Source organism: Oncorhynchus mykiss, chromosome 22 (assembly GCF_057628025.1).
Source record: "Oncorhynchus mykiss isolate SJ-2025 chromosome 22, ASM5762802v1, whole genome shotgun sequence".
Taxonomy (NCBI): Eukaryota; Metazoa; Chordata; class Actinopteri; order Salmoniformes; family Salmonidae; genus Oncorhynchus; species Oncorhynchus mykiss.
In genome coordinates, this window is record NC_143043.1 from 29,780,972 (window position 1) to 29,803,671 (window position 22,700).

Here is a 22,700-nt window from a genome sequence, read left to right on the forward strand (position 1 = left end):
TTTGAAATACATCCACAGGTAAACCTCCAATTGACTCAAATAATGTCAATTGGCCTATCAGAAGCTTCTAAAGCCATGACATAATTTTCTTTAATTTTCCAAGCTGTTTAAAGGCACAGTTAACGTAATGTAATCTTCTGACCCACTGGAATATTGATACAGTGACTTAAAAGTGAAATAATCTGTCTGTAAACAATTGTTGGAAAAATTACTTGTGTCATGCACGAAGTAGATGTCCTAACAGACTTGCCAAAACTATAGTTTGTTAACAAGAAATTTGTGGAGTGGTTGAAAACGAGTTTTAATGACTCAAACCTAAGTGTATGTAAACGTCCTACTTCAACTGTATACTATACTGCTATGTTCAAAGCATTACACGACAGAGACAAAATAACATAAATACAGCTATGCGCAAAATGTGTCTGGATTCAAATCTATAGTCCACAGGCGGGACATGTACCCACCCACACCAGTGGGGGAAGGGGAGGACCATCCTCCTAAGTGAATAAAAATAAAAAAACATTGAAAAAGTTTGCCTTTTTAGATAAAACATTACTAAATATTTTCACGTCTACCAAATAATTGATTAAAACACACTGTTTTGCAATGACGGTCTCCAGTAGCCTCAACAGCACTCTGTAGGGTAGCAACGGTAGTGTAGCCGGAGGCCAGCTATCTTCCGTCCCCCTCTTGGTACATTGACTTCAATACAAAACATTGGAGGCTCTTGGTTGTCAGCCCGTTTCATAGTTATTATTATAATTTTTTTTAATTCCCCAATTTCATGATATCCAATTGGCAATCACAGTCTTGAACCATCACTGCAACTCCCGTGCGGACTCGGGAGAGGCGAAGGTCGAGAGGCATGCGTCCTACGAAACACGACCCACCAAGCCGCACTGCTTCTTAACACACTGCTCGATTAACCCGGAAGCCAGCCGCACCAATGAGTCGGAGGAAACACAGTAAGGTTGACAACCGAAGTCAGCGTGCATGCGCCCAGCTCACACAAGGAGTCCAAGAGCATGATGGGACAAGGACATCCCAGCCGGCCAAACCCTCCCCTAACCCTGAGGACACTGAGCCAATTGTGCGCCGCCTCATGGGTCTTCCGGTCGCGGTCGGCTGCGACACTGCCCGGGATCGAACCTGGATCTGTAGTGACGACTCTAGCACTGATCAGTGCCTTAGGCCGCTGGCGCCACTCAAGAATCCGTTCCATAGACTTACATGGTAATTATGACAACATCCGGAGGATGTCCTCCAACCTATCAGAGCTCTTGTAGCAGGAATTGACACCCAATCAAAGGATCAGAGAATAAATCTAGTACTAAAAGCATAAACTACAGCTAGCTAGCACTGCAGTGCATAAAATGTGGTGAAAAAAATGTGGTAAAATGTGGTGACTCAAAGAGAGAGAAAGAAAATAGTTATTTTCAACATATTAATTTCTTCAAAAATTAAGGAGAACAAAGAGTGAGAGATGTCATATTTTTTTCACTTTCAGTTTCACTTACTTAGCTAGCAAATGCAGCTGGCTAGTTTAGTCTACACAAACACTCGGCTCAAACAGAGGGATGCTATGTTAGCTTACTGGCTACGACTGTCCAACACAACACTGGACTGGAACTCTTCCAAGTCAAGGTAAAGCTTTTGGTTTTATTAATGTATTGCTTACTGACTAACGTTACTGCAGGATTGTAGGGGGTTTACTAACGCATTAGTTCTATTAGCTATGTTGACTAGGATTTTACTTTAGCTACTGTAATATGTGGACAACTATGTAGGCTGTGTGTAGCAGTTATGACATGGTTTGGCTTGGAAAGGTTTTTTCGCCTGGTCACATACAGCTGATGTGTTGTTCATTGAAGTCCACAAACAAAGGGAGAAGGTAAGAGGAAGAGAGTGCATAGAGGAGAGAAGGAATACAATGTTGCTGCTTATGAAAGTGAACTGTGTTTATGCTTGATTCATTCCACTGATTCTGGAGCAAAACGTTTCTTAAACGGAAACAAATGACACGGGGATAAAAAACACCTGAATTTGTCCAATAGAAACTCTTGTTTACAACTGTTGGACTAATGATTACACCCTAGATAAGCTAGATGCAGGCAAGAGTGTGCAAGGCGGTATTGAATGTGTCACAGTCTGTCCATGTGTCACTGTCTGTTATCTCAACATTTTCTCTAGACCTGTGCGCACCTACATTGTAAACTTTCATTCATCCGCTAGGCTGTAGCAAACTCAGATGGGTATGAGGGAAATTTGAGTATCATGTAGTAGCCTAAACCTATCGATGTTACATTGAACTGGGAACTGGGAGAATGGAATAGTCATTAAAGTCATCCAAAAATAGAAATAAGGCCATGCTCATGAAAAAAACAATTGTCCTCCCTCATCATAAATGGCACTGACCGCCACTGACCCACACACAGAGTAATACTCCCAATAAAGGAAAAGATAAGGACCTTGCTGATATTCTCTCTAAATAACACACACATATACACAAGAGACAAAGCACGAGAAAGAAGGAGTGACCGCTAATGACCTAGATGTGTGGCCTCCCTGCTCCACACGCATGGCTTAAGGAAAAAGAGAGATTTCAGGGAACCCAGCAGGACAAAATCACACGCACGCTTCAATTCTGAGAAGGCTCTGTGTGCGACAGGTCAACAACACCAGACCTGCATATACACACGAACATACACAGACAAACGACACAAACACGTATGTCACATTGTGCACACACACTCTCATGTAAGACTGGGATTATCCTGAGTGGATTGGATGTGGGGAGACAAGCTCTCATGCCTTTCCGCCCAGCCCCGTCCTCTACATACCTCTTTCAATCACTCTCTTTATCCCTCTCTCTATTCTTCCTCCCCTCGTTTCTGTCCCTTTCCATGCCTTAGGAGAAGAACCAGAGTACCCTTTGGGTTCCCCCTAATCCCTCTCTCGCCTCCCTCTGGCATTGTGGCACAATTGGGTCCTTCAGCAGTCACTCTACTGAACTAACCAATGGGAGAAAACAAACAAACAATCATGTGTTTCCTTATGAGATCAGTGCAGAGCACCACTGTCTACATGCACTAAAGCCCACCCGTTCATTGCCAATTAAAAGCTATCCATCCCCCTCTTCCCTCTCTTCCCCATTCATCCCTCCTTCTCTTTCCCCGCTCTTCTGATCTACTAATCCCACATAAACACAGTTTGGAATGTGGCTAATAGAATGTGATTCTGGGTCGCGGAGTCTTTCGCACCTCTTCAATGAACTCATCATAATGGAACTGGGACCGGGTTCCAACCATCGAGAGAGGCAGGCCTGATTAGATAGGGGGCGGAGGATGAAGTCATTTCAGTCCCTATTGAGTTTTTCAACACCAGTTAACTTATCATAAGAATAATGAGTTCCCAAGGTTTAAAATGAAGGGCTTTTTCAGGGCAATGCTGAATGCATCTTTTGTTGCGTTGTTACAAAGACAGCAGGTGCCCTGAGGGATATTCATGGAGGATATAGGAGTTACTTTAATCTATAACTATGGGACTGTGGTGTACCATTCTCTGTTACATTTTAATGTTGAATGGAGATTCACTATGGATGTTTCATGATCGCTGGAACAATGCTAGGCTGTCTTTTGAGATATACAGTATAACTAAATTCTCAATCACAATGCATTTTTCCATAGTCGCCCTACATCCATCTTGGCGCTCATTTGCGTGAATTGCAGCAAACTTTTACATTTTTGCTTGACTGAACCAGAAATCAAGGGTCATCAAAGAGACGCAGATATAGATCAAGGTCCTCCATATCACCTCCATCACATGGAAGCAATGTAGCAATCACAAGCAATGTCCTTCATTAAATAATCTATGCCGATCCTTTCAACTATTGTTTTTCAATCCTAGTCAAAGAAAATGAATGAATTGATGAATGCCACTGTGAAGGAAAAGGGGACGGGCCCCATGAATTCAGTATAAACATAAACAAGCCAGTAGATGAGCAGAGAAAAAAACAGTGTAAAAAAACTGCAGCTCTCTTTTGTTTGAGAAGATAACAGATGTGGACATGAATATACACCCACTTTTAGCACACTGTTGTGAATGAGTGTATGTGTGTTTGTCTGTGCTTGTGTGTGTTTGTCTCTGTGTGCGTGCGCGCGTATGTGCGTGTGTGCGCGCGTCTGCGTGGGCATGCACGTGCGTGTGTGCGTGTTTATGCGTGTGTGTGGTCCAAGGACAACCTCCAAGAGCATCCCTCACCCAAGGACGTCTGACAGAGAAGCTGAGAACCAAGGTCTGCACCCAAACATATGATTAACGTTCTCCAAACATGTCCGTCTTTGAGTGGGGCCTGTCCAGGCTGTGATTATGTGGAGGCAGCTCCCTAAGCTACTTATATTGAGGTTAGCCCGGGGTCACTCCACTGAGCCGTACGACAGGTTGGTTTACACCCCAACTCTCATTGAGCTGCTCCATAGGAGAGAACCACTCACTGACAAACTACCTCATCTAAACTCTACTTAACGCTAGCCATTTCCCTCCACCACCTAACAATCTAACCCCACCTCACCAACTAGGAGTATGTATACCATTAACTCTCTCACTGCCCTTTCCTGACTTACCCTATACACTTTACCCACTACGGGCCACTTCTCTGCACCCTTCTGTACTGCAAACTGTGTGACTCTAGCTCATCTTTCCACCTGACTCTACACACTTCCTTCTCTAATTCATTGCCTAAAACATAGGCAATAACTTACCCCCTCCCCCATAGACATTTCATGGAATGAACAATACCGATATTGCTTTAGCTTACCCTCCTATTGGCTTGGTGGAGTTTTAGCCATATTGCGTATACCTGTCCAATCCATTCAGATGAACAACCTGTAGTAGGTGACTGAGGGTTAGGGCTTTAACTAGGGATCACTCCCCCCACCCCTTAGCTGAATGTCAAACCAGAGAGTGGAGCACAGAGTCAAACCCAGAGCTGCAGTTTCCTTTCTGAGCGATGAGCGGAGGAGAGTAGGATGAAGCTGCCTCTTATACACGCGGATCCAAGATCAGTTTTCCCCTCCGAATGGTTAAGTTTAGGATTACAGGGATGACAATCTGATCCTAGATCTGTGGTTAGGGGTAACTTCTCCTAGGAGCAGGGTGTCAGGTTACAGGAAGTGGATTGAACAAGAAGAGGAAGTGTGGAAGGGAGGGAGAGCATCGAGCTAGAGTATGATACGGTCAACCACACTCACCCCGTCCCTAATGTGAGGGGTGCTCCCGCGCCCGCTCTGCCTTAGAGTGCAGCCCCCGCACCGAAGGGCGAGAAGTTGAGATGACCCCTCTGGAAGAAGATAAAGAGAGAAAGACAGCCATATCCTTTAGTATGGAGGAGAGAGAGTGAGAGAGAGAGAGAGAGAGAGAGAGAGAGAGTGAGAGAGAGAGAGAGAGAGAGAGAGAGAAAGAGCAGAATTCCCCAATACACTACTGTTAAGATTCAATGGGGACATACAGTAAGATCAATAAGCACTGCATGGCACCTGACATACCCTGAATCCATACTGTGTTCTTTGACTATCACATGCTGGTGTCATGGAATGCTTCAGTGGATTCGTACCATGGCATATTCCACATGATACCATGTAAGGGAGACATTAAAAGTTCAGAGAAGGAAAGAACACATGTTTAGAGACACCAGAGAGTAACTTAAAGAGTGAAAGAGAGTACTTCCAGAATGAACCTGTCTAGAGAGTGCTACTCTATCAGGAGCTGTTCTGAGCCAGAGTAAGAATAACTAGGCCTGTCCTTAAAGGGGCAATCTGCAGTTGCTTCATCCATTTGTGGACTGAATGATATGTACCCATTGATACCTTCATCCATTTGTGGACTGAATGATATGTACCCATTGATACCTTCATCCATTTGTGGACTGAATGATATGTACCCATTGATACCTTCATCCATTTGTGGACTGAATGATATGTACCCATTGATACCTTCATCCATTTGTGGACTGAATGATATGTACCCATTGATTCTTGAAGAATGTAACTTGGAAATAAATGTCTCATGAGCTTAGGTCAACTGTCATACCCCATCAGAACCCCAAATATAAGCTTGTTTTACTCCGATGTTTATAAACAAAGGAAATGTAAACAAACATGGTTAAAAGTATAATTTTGATACCATGGATGGTCAGTCCTTGGATCCATAGCTCTGTCCATGAATTATAGAGTGGTTGCATTTCTCCAGCTCATCCCTCAGCTTTTACCAAAACATGGGTGGGGAGATTTTTCCTTGTTATTGTTTGAACAGCTGTTTTAACAGAATGTGCTGGAACATCAATCTTTAACACTACACATTAAGTGTAGTGAGGTGCGTACTGGCGGCAGAGAAGTCAGGCGCAGGAGAGCAAAAACTGATTTACAACGGTGTCGTTTAACAAACATAAACCACCGTCAACAGAACAATTACATGAAATGGGTCAAACAAAACCCGGTAAATACCAGCATACCGTTGCATAACCACTACAACAAACAATTACCGACAAGGACATGGGGGGGAACAAAGGGTTAAATACACAACATGTAATTGATGGAATTGGAACCAGGTATGATGGAAGACAAGACAAAACCAATGGAAAATGAAAAGTGGATCCGCGATGGCTAGAAGGTCGGTGTGCCTCCTCGGCATTCCCTGGAATCTCATGGGAACACTGTCCCCTGAGCCGGTTGGACCGCCGATTGGAATGTTCTTGTTCGCTTCCTACTGTAGCTACACACTCCTCATCTTAACTCACTTATGAATCCCTATCAGATCCAATCAATAATTATGAAGAATGATTTTCCCTGGGTTTTAACAATGTGGATTATGGGGAGCGGTTACATCCTGGAATCTCCTGTTGAGGACAGGTTGAGAACAGGTTGAGGACAGGTTGAGGACAGGTTGGGGACAGATAATGTCAGGGTAAACCAGAGGAAATATTGGTCGGTTTTAACCCATGTCCATTATATCAAATTGAAATCTTGTCATGATGAGACCTGCTCTACAACAGCCTATGGATTTGACCTTGGCTATGTGAGAAGTCAGTCAGAGAGGACAATTACGGTGATTAGGGTTATGTGGAGCCAGGAGTTTTTGAAAATCTCTGGGCCCTGGTCAGGTTTACATTGTCAGGAAAAACACATGTATCCTCTACTAGTTTGTGGAGATGGTGGTTGTGTGTGTGTTAAGATAACTGGTTTGGGATAGTTGTGGTGGTAGTGAAGAGAGTTAGTTCAGGATCTGGTGTCAGGGTGTAGGGTTGTGTGTGTGTGTGTGTGTGTGTGTGTGTGTGTGTGTGTGTGTGTGTGTGTGTGTTAAGTAACTGGTTTGAGATAGTTGTGGTGGTAGAGAAGAGAGTTAGTTCAGGATCTGGTGTCAGGGTGTAGGGTTGTGTGTGTGTGTGTGTGTGTTAAGTAACTGGTTTGAGATAGTTGTGGTGGTAGAGAAGAGAGTTAGTTCAGGATCTGGTGTCAGGGTGTAGGGTTGTGTCTCTTTTGCTGCCGAGGTGTTATTGGTGTTGCAAACGTCTCTCGCAGTAGGATTGATTCTGTCCCAGTGAATATTTCATGCCCTACTTTAATTATTAAGGCTCACAGCGCAAGCGTGCGTGGGTGTTTGTGTGTTTATCAACTGACATGAACTCTGTGTGTGTCAAGGAGCTTCATGGTTTCAACTTGGTCATTTGACCTTGATCGGCCTTATATGACGCAGTCATGGGACCGTGTGATGGGGGGGAGGATGAAATCCAGTCCTGTAACCATAGACCACAAGCATTGAGTGTCTTGGGAACTAGGGGAAGATCACGTCACAAGTGAAAAGTAAAGTTCAATACTGCTACTGTTAGTCTTAATGAAAAAACAACAACACCCAAAACAGACGAGCGGGCCTGACACACATCCTTGTGTGTGTGTGTGTGTGTGTCTGTGGCAGGCAGGTCAGTTTCACTCTCCACAATGAAAGGGCAGTGCTGTAATGCCAGCATATTCATAGAGATTCAACTCTAAAAAGATGATTAAGAGAGGTTAGGCAACCTGGTCTAAATAAGGTAACACAACTGAGGGCCAGGGCTACTGGAACCACCAACACAGTCTCACCGACAGAGTGTCTGTGCCTGTATGTGTGTGTATTTACCTGAGTGTGATGGCTGTCCATATGCCTGTGCAGAGACGATGAGCTGGAAGAGTTTGACTTTGTGTGACCCTCATCTTCCATTGACCCTGAACAGAAAACAAGTACACACACACACAAACAAACGAAAAGCACACACACACACACACACGCACACACACACACACACACACACACACACACACACACACACACACACACACACACACACACACACACACACACACACACACACACACACACACACACACACACGGGAAAGATATCAGCCAGTGTAGCCACTTAAAGACAGAAGTGGAGAGATGGATAAACAGAGTAGGACAGCCTTACAGTGGAGGGGAGGAAAGTACTCTGTCACTCTAGACTTGCATTGTAATACTGAATCACTCTCAGTTTCTGGGTCAACCCATTTAATACTTCCTGTCTATTCTCTTGTATCTATCGCCTCCCTTCATCTCTGTCTGTCTCTCAGTCTGTCTTTCATTCTTCATGTCCCGGAATCCACTCTATCGCTCCTCTCACCCTCTCCTTTCACCCCTCTCCCTCCTGCCTTTTCTCACTCACTCACTCACTCACTCACTCACTCACTCACTCACTCACTCACTCACTCACTCACTCACTCACTCACTCAATAGATAATAAACAAAAGTGAAATAAACAATAAAACATTTACAGTAAACATTACACATAAATTCCAAAGGATTAGAGACATTTTAAATGTCATATTATGTATATCTACAGTGTTATAACAATGTGATTTTTTGTAGGCTGAATTCTGCGTGCAATGTCTCATTCTGTGAATTCTTGGTTGTGAGCAGACCCCAGAACTCACAACCATAAAGGTCTCTCTCTCTCTCTCTCTCTCTCAAGGTTAAACACAGTGATCATATGACCCTCAATTGTCTCTTATAAACAACCACCCTCCTCCCTTTATTACAGACCCCAGGTGGGCTGGTGGCTTCATCACACTCAGAACTCCAGAGTTAGTGTCTAGAATGGCCTAGACCTCCTACTCATCATATCCAATGTATGTCAATGGTCTCTTACCTTCTACACCCCTCAACTCCCCGGGTCATATCCCAATAGTGTTTTTAACAGATTCCTCTCCTCATCACTTCTTCATGGTTATCACCAGTCTGAGAGGCCTGATATGGCCATATGTGATAGAAGCAATATGCAATAATGTAAGATATATGTGATTTAGTACGCTACTACACATCCTGAAAAAGACTGTTGGTCATGTCCCAATAGTCTTAAAGTGTCCCCTTTTGTCCCTATGGGATCACTGATGTGACCTTGCTGGCTAATGTAGGTGACAGAAGTCATATTGGTATCAGCCCTCAGTGATCATGACGGAGAGAGGAGAAGAGACGAGGAGGAACCAAAGGAATCATTGGGATCGTTTCCTCTCTTCTCTTCTCCTCCTACCTCTTTACCCCCTATCGTTCACCGCTTCACCTGACCCCAACATTGGCTCTTACCGTTGGACAGCCGGTTGCCGTTCTCAATGGGAGTGGGGCTTGGGGAGGGGGGGGTGTGGTTGTTGGCGTTCTTGTCCTGTAGCTGCGGAGACGAGGAGGTGGGGGTGGAGCCTGGGTGCTCCTCTCTACCTGGCAGGTTGATGTTGGAGTTGAAACCTGGGAGGAGGCACGCACAAACACACACACACACACACACACACACGCACACACGCACACACGCACACGCACACACACACACACACATTACAATGTTACTGCCATAGGTTTGTTTCCATACATTGAATTGAATGTCTAATATTAAACTGTAAGTCTAGTCTTGTCTAAAAGACCCCCAATAGCCCATGCCCCTTCTGCTTCCAAGAATCCTGGGACGATAATCCTGAATCACCTGCCCCCTTACCAGGCCCACCAGCTCAGAGAACCCTCTCAGACAGAATGTGTGTGTGTTGTGTGTCTGTATGTGTTGCGTGACGGGAATTCTGCCGTCCCATATCAGGAATGCCTGACTCCTGGTCACAAGAGGACTAAATATAACCATCAGAATTCTCCCACTCAACAGGAGTCAGTGAGTGAGTGAGTGAGTGAGTGAGTGAGTGAGTGAGTGAGTGAGTGAGTGAGTGAGTGAGTGAGTGAGTGAGTGAGAGATATGAACAGGGTTTTTTATGTGTGTGAGTGAGTAAAAATGTAAATTAAGGAGTGGTATGTGTTTGTATAATTGTGTGTGAGTGTGTGCATAAATCAAAGGGAATGCTTTTCCTGTGACAGAAGATTTTTGGGGGAATGCCCTGTTGCCACCTGCCCTTTCCCCATGGCATTCCTGCAGCATTCCCGTATCCCACAGGAGGAGCAGGCTGCTCGTCACAGGCATGGCTGGGATACTTCCCCTAATCCGCGGGCCACTCCGGAGCATCGGGTGTCACGGATAACTGTTTAGAGCCATGGAGGGAACGGAAGCAGGCTGTCCCGTTAAGCCCAGCAGCATCTCCCGTTCTCAGATCCCCCCGCCATCACCCCTCAAAATAACACAGCGGTCAAGACCCTGACTACCAGCCTCCTCTGGCATGCAGACTCTTTCCATGACGCCAGGCGTTTCACTGGACAGACGAAGGGTTAGGGCCCTAATGTAGACCACTACCGGAAGTAATCACGTGACCACAGAGAAAAAATAACTATAACAGGCATCCCCATTCAGATCAATGTATGTGTATGAGACCATGTGTGAGGGATCAGATAGAGAGGTCTGCCCACCTCCCCTCTCCCCTCTCCCTCCCCTACGATGGAGGCAGTGTCCAGGCGTGGTCATGGTCGGCCCAATGCTGCCTCATAAATCTGAGTGAAGGAGCATCTTTAATGAAAAACAAAGGTTAACGCCAGGACACCAGAGAGGAGAGAGGGACAGGGAGAGCTTCCCACTGTTAAATAACTGTTGGGATACACTCTAAGTTATGTAGCTACCTTTTAAGCTCAGGAGAAGTGTGAGAAGCAATGGAAAGATCTTGAGGGTGTGTGTGTGTGATACATTGTGACTCACCTCCCTCCCTCATCTTGCGTCCTGTGGTGGTCTTCTTGAGCAGGCTGCGTCCAGAGCTAAACAGGGTGTTGAGCTCATCCAGGGCTGGCTGAGGGCTGGTCAGGGGTCTCCCGTTGGCTGGGTTGAACAGCAGGGGCGAGGAGGAGCAGGAGTGGGAACGGCGTGGCTCTGGACGGGTGGACTTGGCCGGAGAGTAGGGAGGGGGCTTCTCTCCTCCAGCCCTATGAGAGGAGGAGGAAGAGGAGGAGGAGTAGGAGGGTTTGGGAGAGTCCGAGCTGCCACCTCCCGTGACGGAAGCAGCCCGGGTAAGGGAGAGGATGCTGGACTCTGGGGGGAAAGGAAAGTGGGAGGGGGGGCGGTAGGGAGGAGGCAGGGCATTGGGGGGAGGAGGAGGAGGGGTGAGAGGAGGAGTGGGCTTGTCTGGGAGGAGGACGGAGAGAGAGGGGGAGGAGTCAGCACGCTGGCGGGAGTACTGGGGGGAGAGGGGGCTGTCTGGGCCGGCGTAGTTCAGGTTGGTTTCAAACACAGGCAGCTTCTTCACCTCCAAAGGGGTGAGGGGCGACTCATCAGACGCAGGGGAGCAGGTGACGGGGGAGGGGGGGAACACCAGGAGAGGGGGGCGGTGTGGGAGCAGGTTGGGGAAGGGTGCAGGGATATTGCTGGCCCCTCCGGTGGCGGATGTTTGGGCCTCCATAGTGGTGGCTAGACCCCCCAGCCCTGCCCTCTTTCCCTCCCCACTCTGAGAGGGAGACAAGCCCAACCCTAACATCAACCCTAACACCTCCAACTTCCCAGCAGCTGTCGCCATGGCAACCGTGTTTCCCACCGGAAGTCCCACCTCCTCGGGCAGGAAGTACTTCATCTCCTCGTAGACGGCCTCGGCATCTCCCTGCTGGGGGCTGTTGGGGGGGTCCTGGTGGCCGCCTCCCAGACTGTAACTCCTGGCATGAGCCCCCACCATCTCTATGTACACATCCTCCTCATCCTGGTCATGGTGCAGGCTCAGTGTCACCCCCTGTGGGCCATCCACAGACGCTGTGTGCCGCATCACCCCCCCCAGTCCCCCAGCGCGGGACAGCAGGGCCAGTTTGACGTCGGCAGGGCGCAGCTGGAGGAGGTTAATGCCGGCAGCGTTGATCTCTTCATAGGAGCCCGTGAGCTTGGTGTTTGGGCTCCTCTTGGGCTTGGGAGGAGGCACCTTCCTCATGGTTGTGTAGTCATCACTGTGGGGCCGCGGCTTGGACAGAGCTGGGGAGAGATAAGACGAGAAGCAGTTCACAACAGTTCCACCACTGACAGCTGTGATTTGGGGTTCAAAGAAGCTTAGGTTATAATAGTTGGGGTGTTGTGGTGTATATATGCACTATCCGTGGGAGACAGCAGTGTTTTGGGGTACATAGCGGCTGAGGTAATGATAGTTGAGAAGTTTGTCATAATTGTGTGTACCATCCGTAGGTGACAGCTGTGTTTTTGGGGGGCTCCCTGCAGGTGACCCGCAGCCTTCGGGGGTGGGACTCTCTCTCGAGGGTCCCAGGGTCAGTCCAGCACTGACCGCCTCGTACGACGCACTCAAACGAGTGTTGGGGTCCCGCTTGGGTTTGGGGGGAGGCTGTTTCCGTGGCGACGCCAGCCCTCCCCCTCCTCCCCCATCCTCGTTGTTATAGGCCACCTGCTGCAGGGCTGTTTTGATGGATGGTCCAGGGCTGTAATGTACCAAGTTCTCCATAGCCAGGGGGATGGGCACTGAGCTGGAGCGGAGGTGGCGGATAGTCCGGCTCCCCCCACTAACCGAGCCATCTTGGTTTCTTCTGCTCTTCTCCACAACCCTATAGGAGGGGGGCAGGAAATAATATCCGCATGATAAATAAATGAACATTTGACAATTTTCAACCCCATTCCTCTCTTTCCCTCTATTGCTCAATTTCTCTCTCCTTCCCCTCACCATGGACCAACACACCTTCTGGTGATGTTTGATCCTGGTTCCAACCAAACATAATAAACTGAATTCTTCTCTAGAGTGACAACCATAATATCATTACTTTTCATCTAATACAAATCCAGATCGGTGGGTCCCCCACGGGACGGTTGAGCTAACGTAGGCTAATGCGATTAGCATGAGGTTGTAAGTAATAATACAATTTCCCAGGACATAGACATATCTGATATTGGCAGAAAGCTTAAATTCTTGTTAATCTAATTGCATTGTCCAATTTACTGTAACTATTACAGTGAAAGAATGCCATGCTATTGTTTGAGTAGAGTGCACAGTTATGAACTTGAAAAGTTGTTAATAAACCAATTAGGCACATTTGGGAAGTCTTGAAGCAACGTTTTGAACAGAAATGCAATGGTTCATTCGATCAGCCTAAAACTTTGCACATGCACTGCGGCCATCTAGTGGACAAAATCCAATTAGCGCCTGGGCTGGAATAATACATTATGGCCTTTTTTCTTGCATTTCAAATATGATGGTACAAAAACATACAAAATAACGCATGTTTTTTTCTTTGTTTTATCTTTTACCAGATCTAATGTGTTATATTCTCCTACATTAATTTCACGTTTCCACAAACTTCTAAGTGTTTCCTTTCAAATAGTATCAAGAATATGCATATCCTTGCTTCAGGTCCTGAGCTACAGGCAGTCATTTTAGGCGAAATTTTTTGGGAAAAAAGGGGCGGATCAACCTCTCTTGCGTAGGGGGCAGTATTTTGACAAACATGCCCAAAGTAAACTGCCTGTTACTCAGGCCCAGAAGCTAGGATATACATATACATGGTAGTATTGGATAGAAAACACTCTGAAGTTTCTATAACTGTTGAAATAATGTATGTGAGTTTAACAGAACTGATAAGGCAGGCAAAAACCAGAGGAAAATCCATCCGGGAAGTGTTTTTTTTTTTTTTACGTGAGTTGTTGAATGCCTATTGACTATGTTATGGGTTAGGGCCCAGATTGCAGTTCCTATGTCTTCCACTAGATGTCAACAGTCTTTAGACATGCTTTCAGGCTTGTATTTTGAAAAACGATGAGTAAAAATACCTTTTGGTCAGAGGACAGTGGAAGAATGCAGAGCTGCTTTGCGCGAGTGACCGAGAGCGTCGTTCGTTGTTTTTCCTTTCTATTGAAAACGCTATTGTCCGGTTGAAATATTATTGATTATTTAGACAATAGACAACCTGAGGATTAATTATAAACATTGTTTGACATGTTTCGACAAACTTTACCGGTACTATTAGGATGTATTTGTCTGCATGTTTTGACCGCCTTGGAACCAGTGAATTACTGAACAAAACGCGCCAACAAAACTGAGTTTTTGGGACATAAAGAGGGGAACAAAACAAACATTTATTGTGTAACAGGGAGTCTTGTTAGTGCAACCATATGAAGATCATCAAAGGTAAATTATTAATTGTATCGCTATTTCTGACTTTTGTTACCTCATCTACTTGGCTGGAAAATGTTTGTATGCTTTTGTAAGCGGGGCGCTGTCCTCAGATAATCGCATGGTATGCTTTCGCCATAAAGCCTTTTGAAATCTGACACTGCGGCTGGATTAACAAGAAGTTAATCTTTAAACCGATGTATAACACTTGTATATTTTATGAATGTTTATTATGAGTATTTCTGTATTTTGAATTTGGTGCTCTGCAATTTCACCGGATGTTGGCCAGGTGGGACGCTACCGTCCCACCTGCCCATAAGAAGTTTTAAGAGGGGTTAACATAAGTATTCCCATTCTGGTAAGCAAAATGGCTGAATTGAGTAAAGGGTGTTCTCCTGCTTCCACACAAAGCAGTGAAAACTCCTTAAGGCCATTAAATGCAATGTACGTGACATGTTCATGTCAACCCAGTGAAGGACTTTTTTGAAAACTTAATCTGTGTCAAATGCCACAAAATAAATGCTGCCAAGAAGAGGATCATTGCTTTACTTGAGGAAATTAAACATCTGGAAGAGCGTTTCATTTTGAATAAGGAAGCCTCCCGTTTAACCGCATTTGTCGATGCCTTTTTTCAAAGAGACGACCGTAACGGAACTTTTATGGATCTTGAGCATTTCCCCACCTTACCGCCTTTGAACCTAGCCAAAAGTTGGATGATATCAGCTCTACACCTGGCAGGCGTGAATGTAGTGTGATTGATTTGAGGTGGAGGAAGAGACCCGCTCCCCAGTGTTCCGTTTTTTTCTATCAGCGTTGTGATATTAAACACTCAAATCATTTTGAGCCACTGACCCCCTCAGGGCATACAGATGCTGTAGCTTCTACACCAGCCAATTTCTGCGGCTCCTGTCGCTGATCGGAGATACGGTAGCGGGGGGATCTGACCTGCGCTCATCATTGGAAGCTCAATGTTAAGGAACATCTCCTTGCCAGGGATTAGAAACCTATGCTATCCGGGTGCAAAAGTAAAGGATATCACTACGCTACTTCCTGAAGCCATCAACTAAAATCCATAGACAGATACTGTTATAGTACACGTGGGATTTAATGACAAAGTTGCAAAACTGAAGTACCAAAACAAACGTCACATTATATCGGGGCCCATACCCACGATGAGACGTGGATACGGTAGATTCAGTAGGTTGCTATTACTTCAGGTCTGGCTAAAGAGTTATTGTAACTCTGTCAATGTTGTCTTTATCGGGCGGCAGGTGGCCTAGTGGTTAGAGTGTTGGACTAGTAACCAAAAGGTTGCAAGATCGAATCCCCGAGGTAAGAATCTGTCGTTCTGCAGTTAAGGCAGTTAACCCACTATCCCTAGGTTCATCACTGAAGTTTATAACGACCTGGTTAGGGTAAATATCGACACCCCTGCTGTTTTTAAGTCACACAAATGTCTGGGTTTGTTACATTTAAATGTGCGAAGTATAAATGTCAAAGATGGAATTTATCAATATCTGGATGCGTGACACGAACACAGACATTCTTGCTTTATCAGACTTGGTTAAATTATTCGATCATGGATAAGGACTTCGCTAATTACAACATTTTTTAGAGAAAAGGTGGCAATGTGAAATCAACTTTTGTAGCATGTGCTCTTAATATCACTATACCCCAGAAAAACGTGAAATCCTGGTTTTAGATGTGACCATGACACAAAACCTGCATGTATTAGTTGATGCAACTATTATCATAGCTGAGCCTTTAAAACATTTTATATCATCTGAACTGTTGGTCTTAGGTGACTTTAACCTGGACTGGCTGATACCTATCTCAGATAACTTTAAGAACACTTGGTTTGATCTTAATCTAACCCAGCTAATCACAAACCCCACTCGGTTAAATGCGAAAAATATAGATAGATCTTCATTATTAGATATAATTCTCACAAATAACCCCCATAGGTGTGTTTGCAAGTGACCTTTGTGGTCATTCTCCCATATCCTGTATTAGAAAAACTAGACAGCATAATTCTGATCCCTGTATTATTAGGAAGATACATTTAAAAAACTTTTCTCCCCAAGCGTTTATCCATGACTTGTACCTTTTCTCCATCAAGTGTATACCTGATCCTGAATTTGCTTTTGAGCACTTTTCATCTATTTTCATACCACAGGCAGATAAACAGGCTCCGTTTAAACGCTAAAAATAAAAAAATATATAAAATCCCTTTATATAAAACTACCTTCTTATTTATCATCACTCATCAACATTAGAATTATAATTCCTAAAACCAGGTCTCAAATATGAATTACACTTGAGGCCCATCTGATTTCCACAGAGTTGGGTATGGCTGCCTTTTCCTGTTACGCTCCTTGCCTATGGAATAGTCTGCAGACTAAACTTAAACTTGAGACTCTTGTCCCCCTGTCGCCCATTTTAAACATTTATTGGAGGATTTTTTTTTGTATTGCTTGTAACTGTTTTGGGTAATGCAAGTTCTTGTGCTGTTAGGAGAATAACCTGTTAGGGGAATAACCTGTTAGGGGAATAACTTGTTAGGGGAATAACCTGTTAGGGGAATAACCTGTTAGGGGAATAACCTGTGTGTAAATGTAACAATCTGCTGCTATATTCTTTTGTGTTATCTGTGATCGTTTTGTTTGTCTTGTGTAGTTTCTTAATTATTGTACCTAAACTGTATGTGTAAACATGTATACGCAGGGCCCAGCTGTAATAGAGACCTTGGTCTCAGTCTGTGTTCCTTGTTGAAATAAAGGTATAATAATAGAATTGTATTTTCAAACACAACCAGACAGGCCAATTGGAGGCTTATCACTGTCTTATTAGCATATTCAGAAGGAATACAGGAATAAAATCCAATCAAACTTGATTTGTCACATGCGCCGAATACAACAGGTGTAGACTTTATCGTGAAATGCTTACTTACAAGCCCTTAACCAACAGTGTAGTTCAAGAAGAGTTAAGAAAATATTTACCAAGTAGACAAAAACAAAAAGTAATAATAAAAAGGTAACACGATAAGAATGACAATAATGAGGTTATATACAGGGTGAACCGGTACCGAGTCAGTGTGCAGGGATACAGGATAGTTGAGGTAATCTGTACATGTAGGTGGGGGTGAAGTGACTATGCATAGATAATAAACAGCAAGTAGCAGCAGTGTTCAAAAGGGAGGAGGGTCATTGTAAATTGTCCGGAGGCGATTTTATTAATTGTTCAGCAGTCTTATGGCTTTGAGGTAGAAGTAATTGAGGAGCCTCTTGGTCCTAGACTTAGCGCTCCGGTACCGCTTGACGTGCGGTAGCAGAGAAAACAGTCTATAACTTGGGTGACTGGAGTCTCAATTTTATGGGCTTTCCTCTGACACCGCCTATTATATAGGTTCTGGATGGCAGGAAGCTTGGCCCCAGTGATGTATTGGGCTTTTCGCACTACCCTCTGTAGCGCCTTATGGTCAGATGCTGAGCAGTTGCCATACCAGGCGGTGATGGAACCGGTCAGGATGCTCTCGATGGTGCAGCTGTAGAACCTTTTGAGGATCTGGGGACCCATGCCAAATATTTTCAGTCTCCTGAGGGGGAAAAGGTTTTGTCATTCCCTCTTCATGACTGTCTTGGTATGTTTGGACCATGATAGTTCATTGGTGATGTGGACACCGAGGAACTTGTAACTCTCGACCCGCTCCACTACAGCCCCATCGATGTTAATGGGGGCCTGTTCGGCCCGCCTTTTCCTGTAGTCCACGATCAGCTCCTTATTCTTGTTCACATTGAGGGAGAGGTTGTTGTCCGGGCACCACACTGCCAGTTCTCTAACCTCCTCCCTATAGGCCGTCTCATCGTTGTCGGTGATCAGGCTCCTTATTCTTATTCTACTTATTCTACTTATTCTACCACTGTTATGTTGTCAGCAAACTTAATGATGGTGTTGGAGTCGTGTTGGGCCACGCAGTCATGGGTGAACAGGGAGTACAGGAGGGGACTAAGTACACACCCCTGAGGGGGCCCAGTGTTAAGGATCAGTGTGGCAGACGTGTTGTTGCATACTCTTACCACCTGGGGGCGGCCCGTCAGGAAGTTCAGGATCCAGTTGCAGAGGGAGGTGTTTAGTCCCAGAGTCCTTAGCTTAGTGATGAGCTTCATGGGCACTATGGTGTTGAATGCTAAGCTGTAGTCAATGAACCGCATTCTCACATAGGTGTTCCTTTAGTCCAGGTGAGAAAGGGCAGTGTGGAGTGCAATTGAGATTGCATCATCTGTGGATCTGTTAGGGTGGTATGCGAATTGGAGTGGGTCTAGGGTGCCCGGGAGGATGCCGTTGATGTGAGCCATGACCAGACGTTCAAAGCACTTCATGGCTACCTACGTGAGTGCCACGGGGCGGTAATCATTTAGGCAGGGTACCTTTGCTTCCTTGGGCACAGGGACTATGGTGGTCTGCTTGAAACATGTAGGTATTACAGACTCGGTCAGGGAGAGGTTGAAAATGTCAGTGAAGACACTTGCCAGTTGGTCTGCGCATGCTTTGAGTACACGTCCTGGTAATCTGTCTGGCCCAGCGGGTTTGTGAATGTTGACCTGTTTAAAGGTTTTGTTCACATCGGCTACCGTTAGCGCAATCACACAGTCATCCAGAACAGCTGGTGCTCTCGTGCATGCTTCAGTGTTGCTTGCCCCAAAGCGAGCATAAAATACATTTAGCTCGTCTGGTAGGCTCACATCACTGGGCAGCTCGTGTCTGGGTTCCCTTTGTAGTCCATAACAGTTTTCAAGCCCTGCCACATCCGACGAGCGTCAGAGCTGGTGTAGTAGGATTCAATATTAATCTTGTATTGACTCTTTGCTTGTTTGATGGTTCGTCAGAGGGCATAGCGGTATTTCTGATAAGCGTCCTGATTAGTTTCCCTCTCCTTGAAAGCGACAGCTCTAGCCTTTAGATTGATGCGGATGTTGCTTGTAATCCATGGCTTCTGGTTGGGATATGTATGTACACTCACTGTGTGGACGACATAGTCGATGCACTTATTGATGAAGCCGATGACTGATGTGGTGTACTCCTTAATGCCATTGGATGAATCCCGGAACATATTCCAGTCTGTGCTAGCAAAACAGTCCTGTAGTGTAGCGTATTCGTCATCTGACCACTTCCGTATTGAGAGAGTTACTGGTAATTCCTGCTTTAGTTTTTGCTTGTAAGCAGGAATCAGGGTAGGGTAGATCTTTGTATGCATCTCTTTGTGTGGAGTAAAGGTGGTCTAGGATTTTTTTTCTCTGGTTGCACATGTGACATGCTGGTAAAAATTTGGTAAAACTGATTTAAGTTTGCCTGCATTGAAGTCCCCGGCCACTAGGAGCACCGCTTCTGGGTGAGCATTTTCTTCTTTGCTTACGGCCTTATAGAGTTGGTTGAGAGCGGTCTTAGGGCCAGCTTCGTTCTGTGGTGGAAAATAGACAGCTACTCTCTTGGTAGATAGTGTGGTCTACAGCTTATCATAAGGTACTCTACACCTCAGTCGAGAAATACTTTGAGACTTCTTTAATGTTAGACATCGCGCACCAGCTGTTATTGACAAATAAAAACACACCCCCACCCCTCGTCTTACCAGAGGTAACCTCTCTGTTCTGCCGGTACATGAAACATCCCGCTAGATCTATATTGTCCGTATCTCTCGGTGAAACATAAGATGTTATAGTTTTTAATGTCCGGTTGGTAAAATATCTTAATCGTAGGTCAACAATTTGATTGTCCAATGATTGCACGTTAGCAAGAAGAACGGATGGCAGTGGGAGTTTAATCACTCGCCTATGGATCTTTAGAAGGATGCCTGATCTGTGGCCCATTTTCCTGTGTCTTTTCTTCACGCAAAAGGCGGGGATCCGGGCCTGTTCCAGTGAAAGCAGGATATCCTTCTCGTCGGACTTGTTAAAGGAAGAAGTTTCTTCCAGTCCACGGTGAGTAATCACTGTTCTCATGTCCAGACGTTATTTTCTGTCATAAGAGACGATTGCAAAAACATTATGTACACAATATATTTTTTTTAAAGTTACACAAAATGCAAAAAAAAAAAAAAACCATCACAATTGGTTGGGAGAATGTAAAACGTCAGCCACGTTCTTCGGCGCCATCTCATTTTAGAATACATTCTAAAATGACAGCCTCTCTCCTTCCCTAGTGCCTACATTTAAAAAGATGGCCACCAAGCATTTTGGGACTGTCTTACATTTCAAACGATGCCAAATATAAGCTGTGTAATGCGCTGCAGCTATAAGACAAGGAGACCAGAGTGTCATCACAGCGACAGCATTGAAACATTACCACATGCTGATGGTTTATCTCATTACCCTACTATCAATCATCATATGCAATTAAAGCCACCAGCCAGCACGGGCTCAATGACACCATTACTCACATCACATGACACACACATTGTGCACACACATTGTGCACACACACACAGGCTTACACACACACACACACACACACACACACACACACACACACACACACACACACCTTGTGACCTTGAAATCCTTATAGTGTTTGTGTTGGTTTAGAATTACCTACATTGATGCAACAGCTACAGAATATAGTCTAAATCATTATATTACATGATACAACTAGCTTCAAACCAATGAAGAAACACAAAACCACCATGTGCGACCTCTCCATGAGGGTTGAAAGGGTTGGTCTCTTACCTCTTGGGTGTGTCCTCCTCTTTCCCAACTGGCTCGGGCCTGTCCCCGAGGGGCGGGCTGTTGCCGTGTGACCCGTTGCCATGGCAGCGCTGGTGGTCGCTTTCGCGGGCGATGTCGGTGGCGTTCTGGATGACCAGGTGGTCGTAGGTGTGCAGGCCCTGGTCTTCTGCCCCCTGGAGGAACCTCTGGACACTGCAGTCCTCCGTCTGTTGAGATGACAGTCTATGATGCACACGCTGTCTGGCCAGCCAGCCACGGATCACTGACAGAGGAAAGGGGGAGAGAGGAGTTAATAATACACGCGCACACACACAAACATGGATGCAAGTTGTGTTGTACCTTTCTGGCAGGTGATGATCTTCCTGTGTAGTTGGTGGCAGCGGTCATTGAGCTGGTCAGCCTGCCAGTACCTCAGAAACACCTTACTACTGCTCATCTGAGACACAGACAGACAGACAGACAGACAGACAGGCAGACAGGGAGAAAGGCAGACAGGCAGACAGACAGACAGACAGACAGACAGACAGACAGACAGACAGACAGGCAGACAGGCAGACAGACAGGCAGACAGGCAGACAGGCAGACAGGCAGGCAGACAGACAGACAGACAGACAGACAGGTGGAGGATTGGGGTTCAGTCAGATTCAGGATTCATTACGTTTGTTGTAGTTATACATGTGTCCTGACAGGTGCACAGGCCAAGGGGCCGATACGCTCCAACACACCCAGACTACTCATTCCTATGGGTGCACCTCAGCCACGCTAAAGGTCCTAAACGACATCATAACCGCCATCGATAAGAGACATTTCTGTGCAGCCGTCTTCATCGACCTGGCCAAGGCTTTCAACTCTGTCAATCACCACATTCTTATTGGCAGGCTCGACAGCCTTGGTTTCTCAAACGATTGCCTCGCCTGGTTTACCAACTACTTCTCTGATAGAGTTCAGTGTGCCATATCGGAGGGCCTGTTGTTTGGACCTCTGGCAGTCTCTATGGGGGTGCCACAGGGTTCAATCGTCAGGCCGACTCTCTTCTCTGTATACATCAATGATGTTGCTCTTGCTGCTGGTGATTCTCTGATACACCTCTACGCAGACGACACCATTCTGTATACCTCTGGCCCCTCTTTGGACACTGTGTTAACTAACCTCCATACGAGCTTCAATGCTATACAACTCTCCTTCCTAGGCCTCCAACTGTTCTTAAATGCAAGTAAAACTAAATGCATGCTATTCAACCGATCTCTGCCCGCACCTGCTCGCCCATCTAGCATCACTACTCTGGACGGCTCTGACTTATAATACGTGGACAACTACAAATACCTAGGTGTCTGGTTAGACTGTAAACTCTCCTTTCAGACTCACATTAACTCCAATCCAAAATGAAATCTAGACTTGGCTTCCTATATCGCAACAAA

The 22,700-nt window shown here is 45.5% G+C and overlaps 1 protein-coding gene across 7 annotated transcripts in view; it reads right to left on the reverse strand.

The window, feature by feature from the left end:
* Positions 1-22,700, reverse strand: part of LOC110502073 (unconventional myosin-XVI) — a 236,116-nt gene that overhangs the window by 10,351 nt on the left and 203,065 nt on the right. For 4 of the 7 annotated variants that reach the window (XM_036958970.2, XM_036958966.2, XM_036958967.2 and 1 more), the window contains 6 exons: positions 21,622-21,718; positions 21,283-21,544; positions 12,625-13,004; positions 11,179-12,426; positions 9,648-9,803; positions 8,170-8,255 (listed from right to left, as the gene is read on the reverse strand). In XM_036958970.2, the coding sequence (XP_036814865.1) occupies positions 8,170-8,255; positions 9,648-9,803; positions 11,179-12,426; positions 12,625-13,004; positions 21,283-21,544; positions 21,622-21,718 (2,229 nt within the window). Of the gene's footprint in view, positions 1-5,249; positions 5,374-8,169; positions 8,256-9,647; positions 9,804-11,178; positions 12,427-12,624; positions 13,005-21,282; positions 21,545-21,621; positions 21,719-22,700 lie in introns of all 7 variants that reach the window. The other 3 variants (XM_036958972.2, XM_090215802.1, XM_036958968.2) reach the window with 2 other exon arrangements.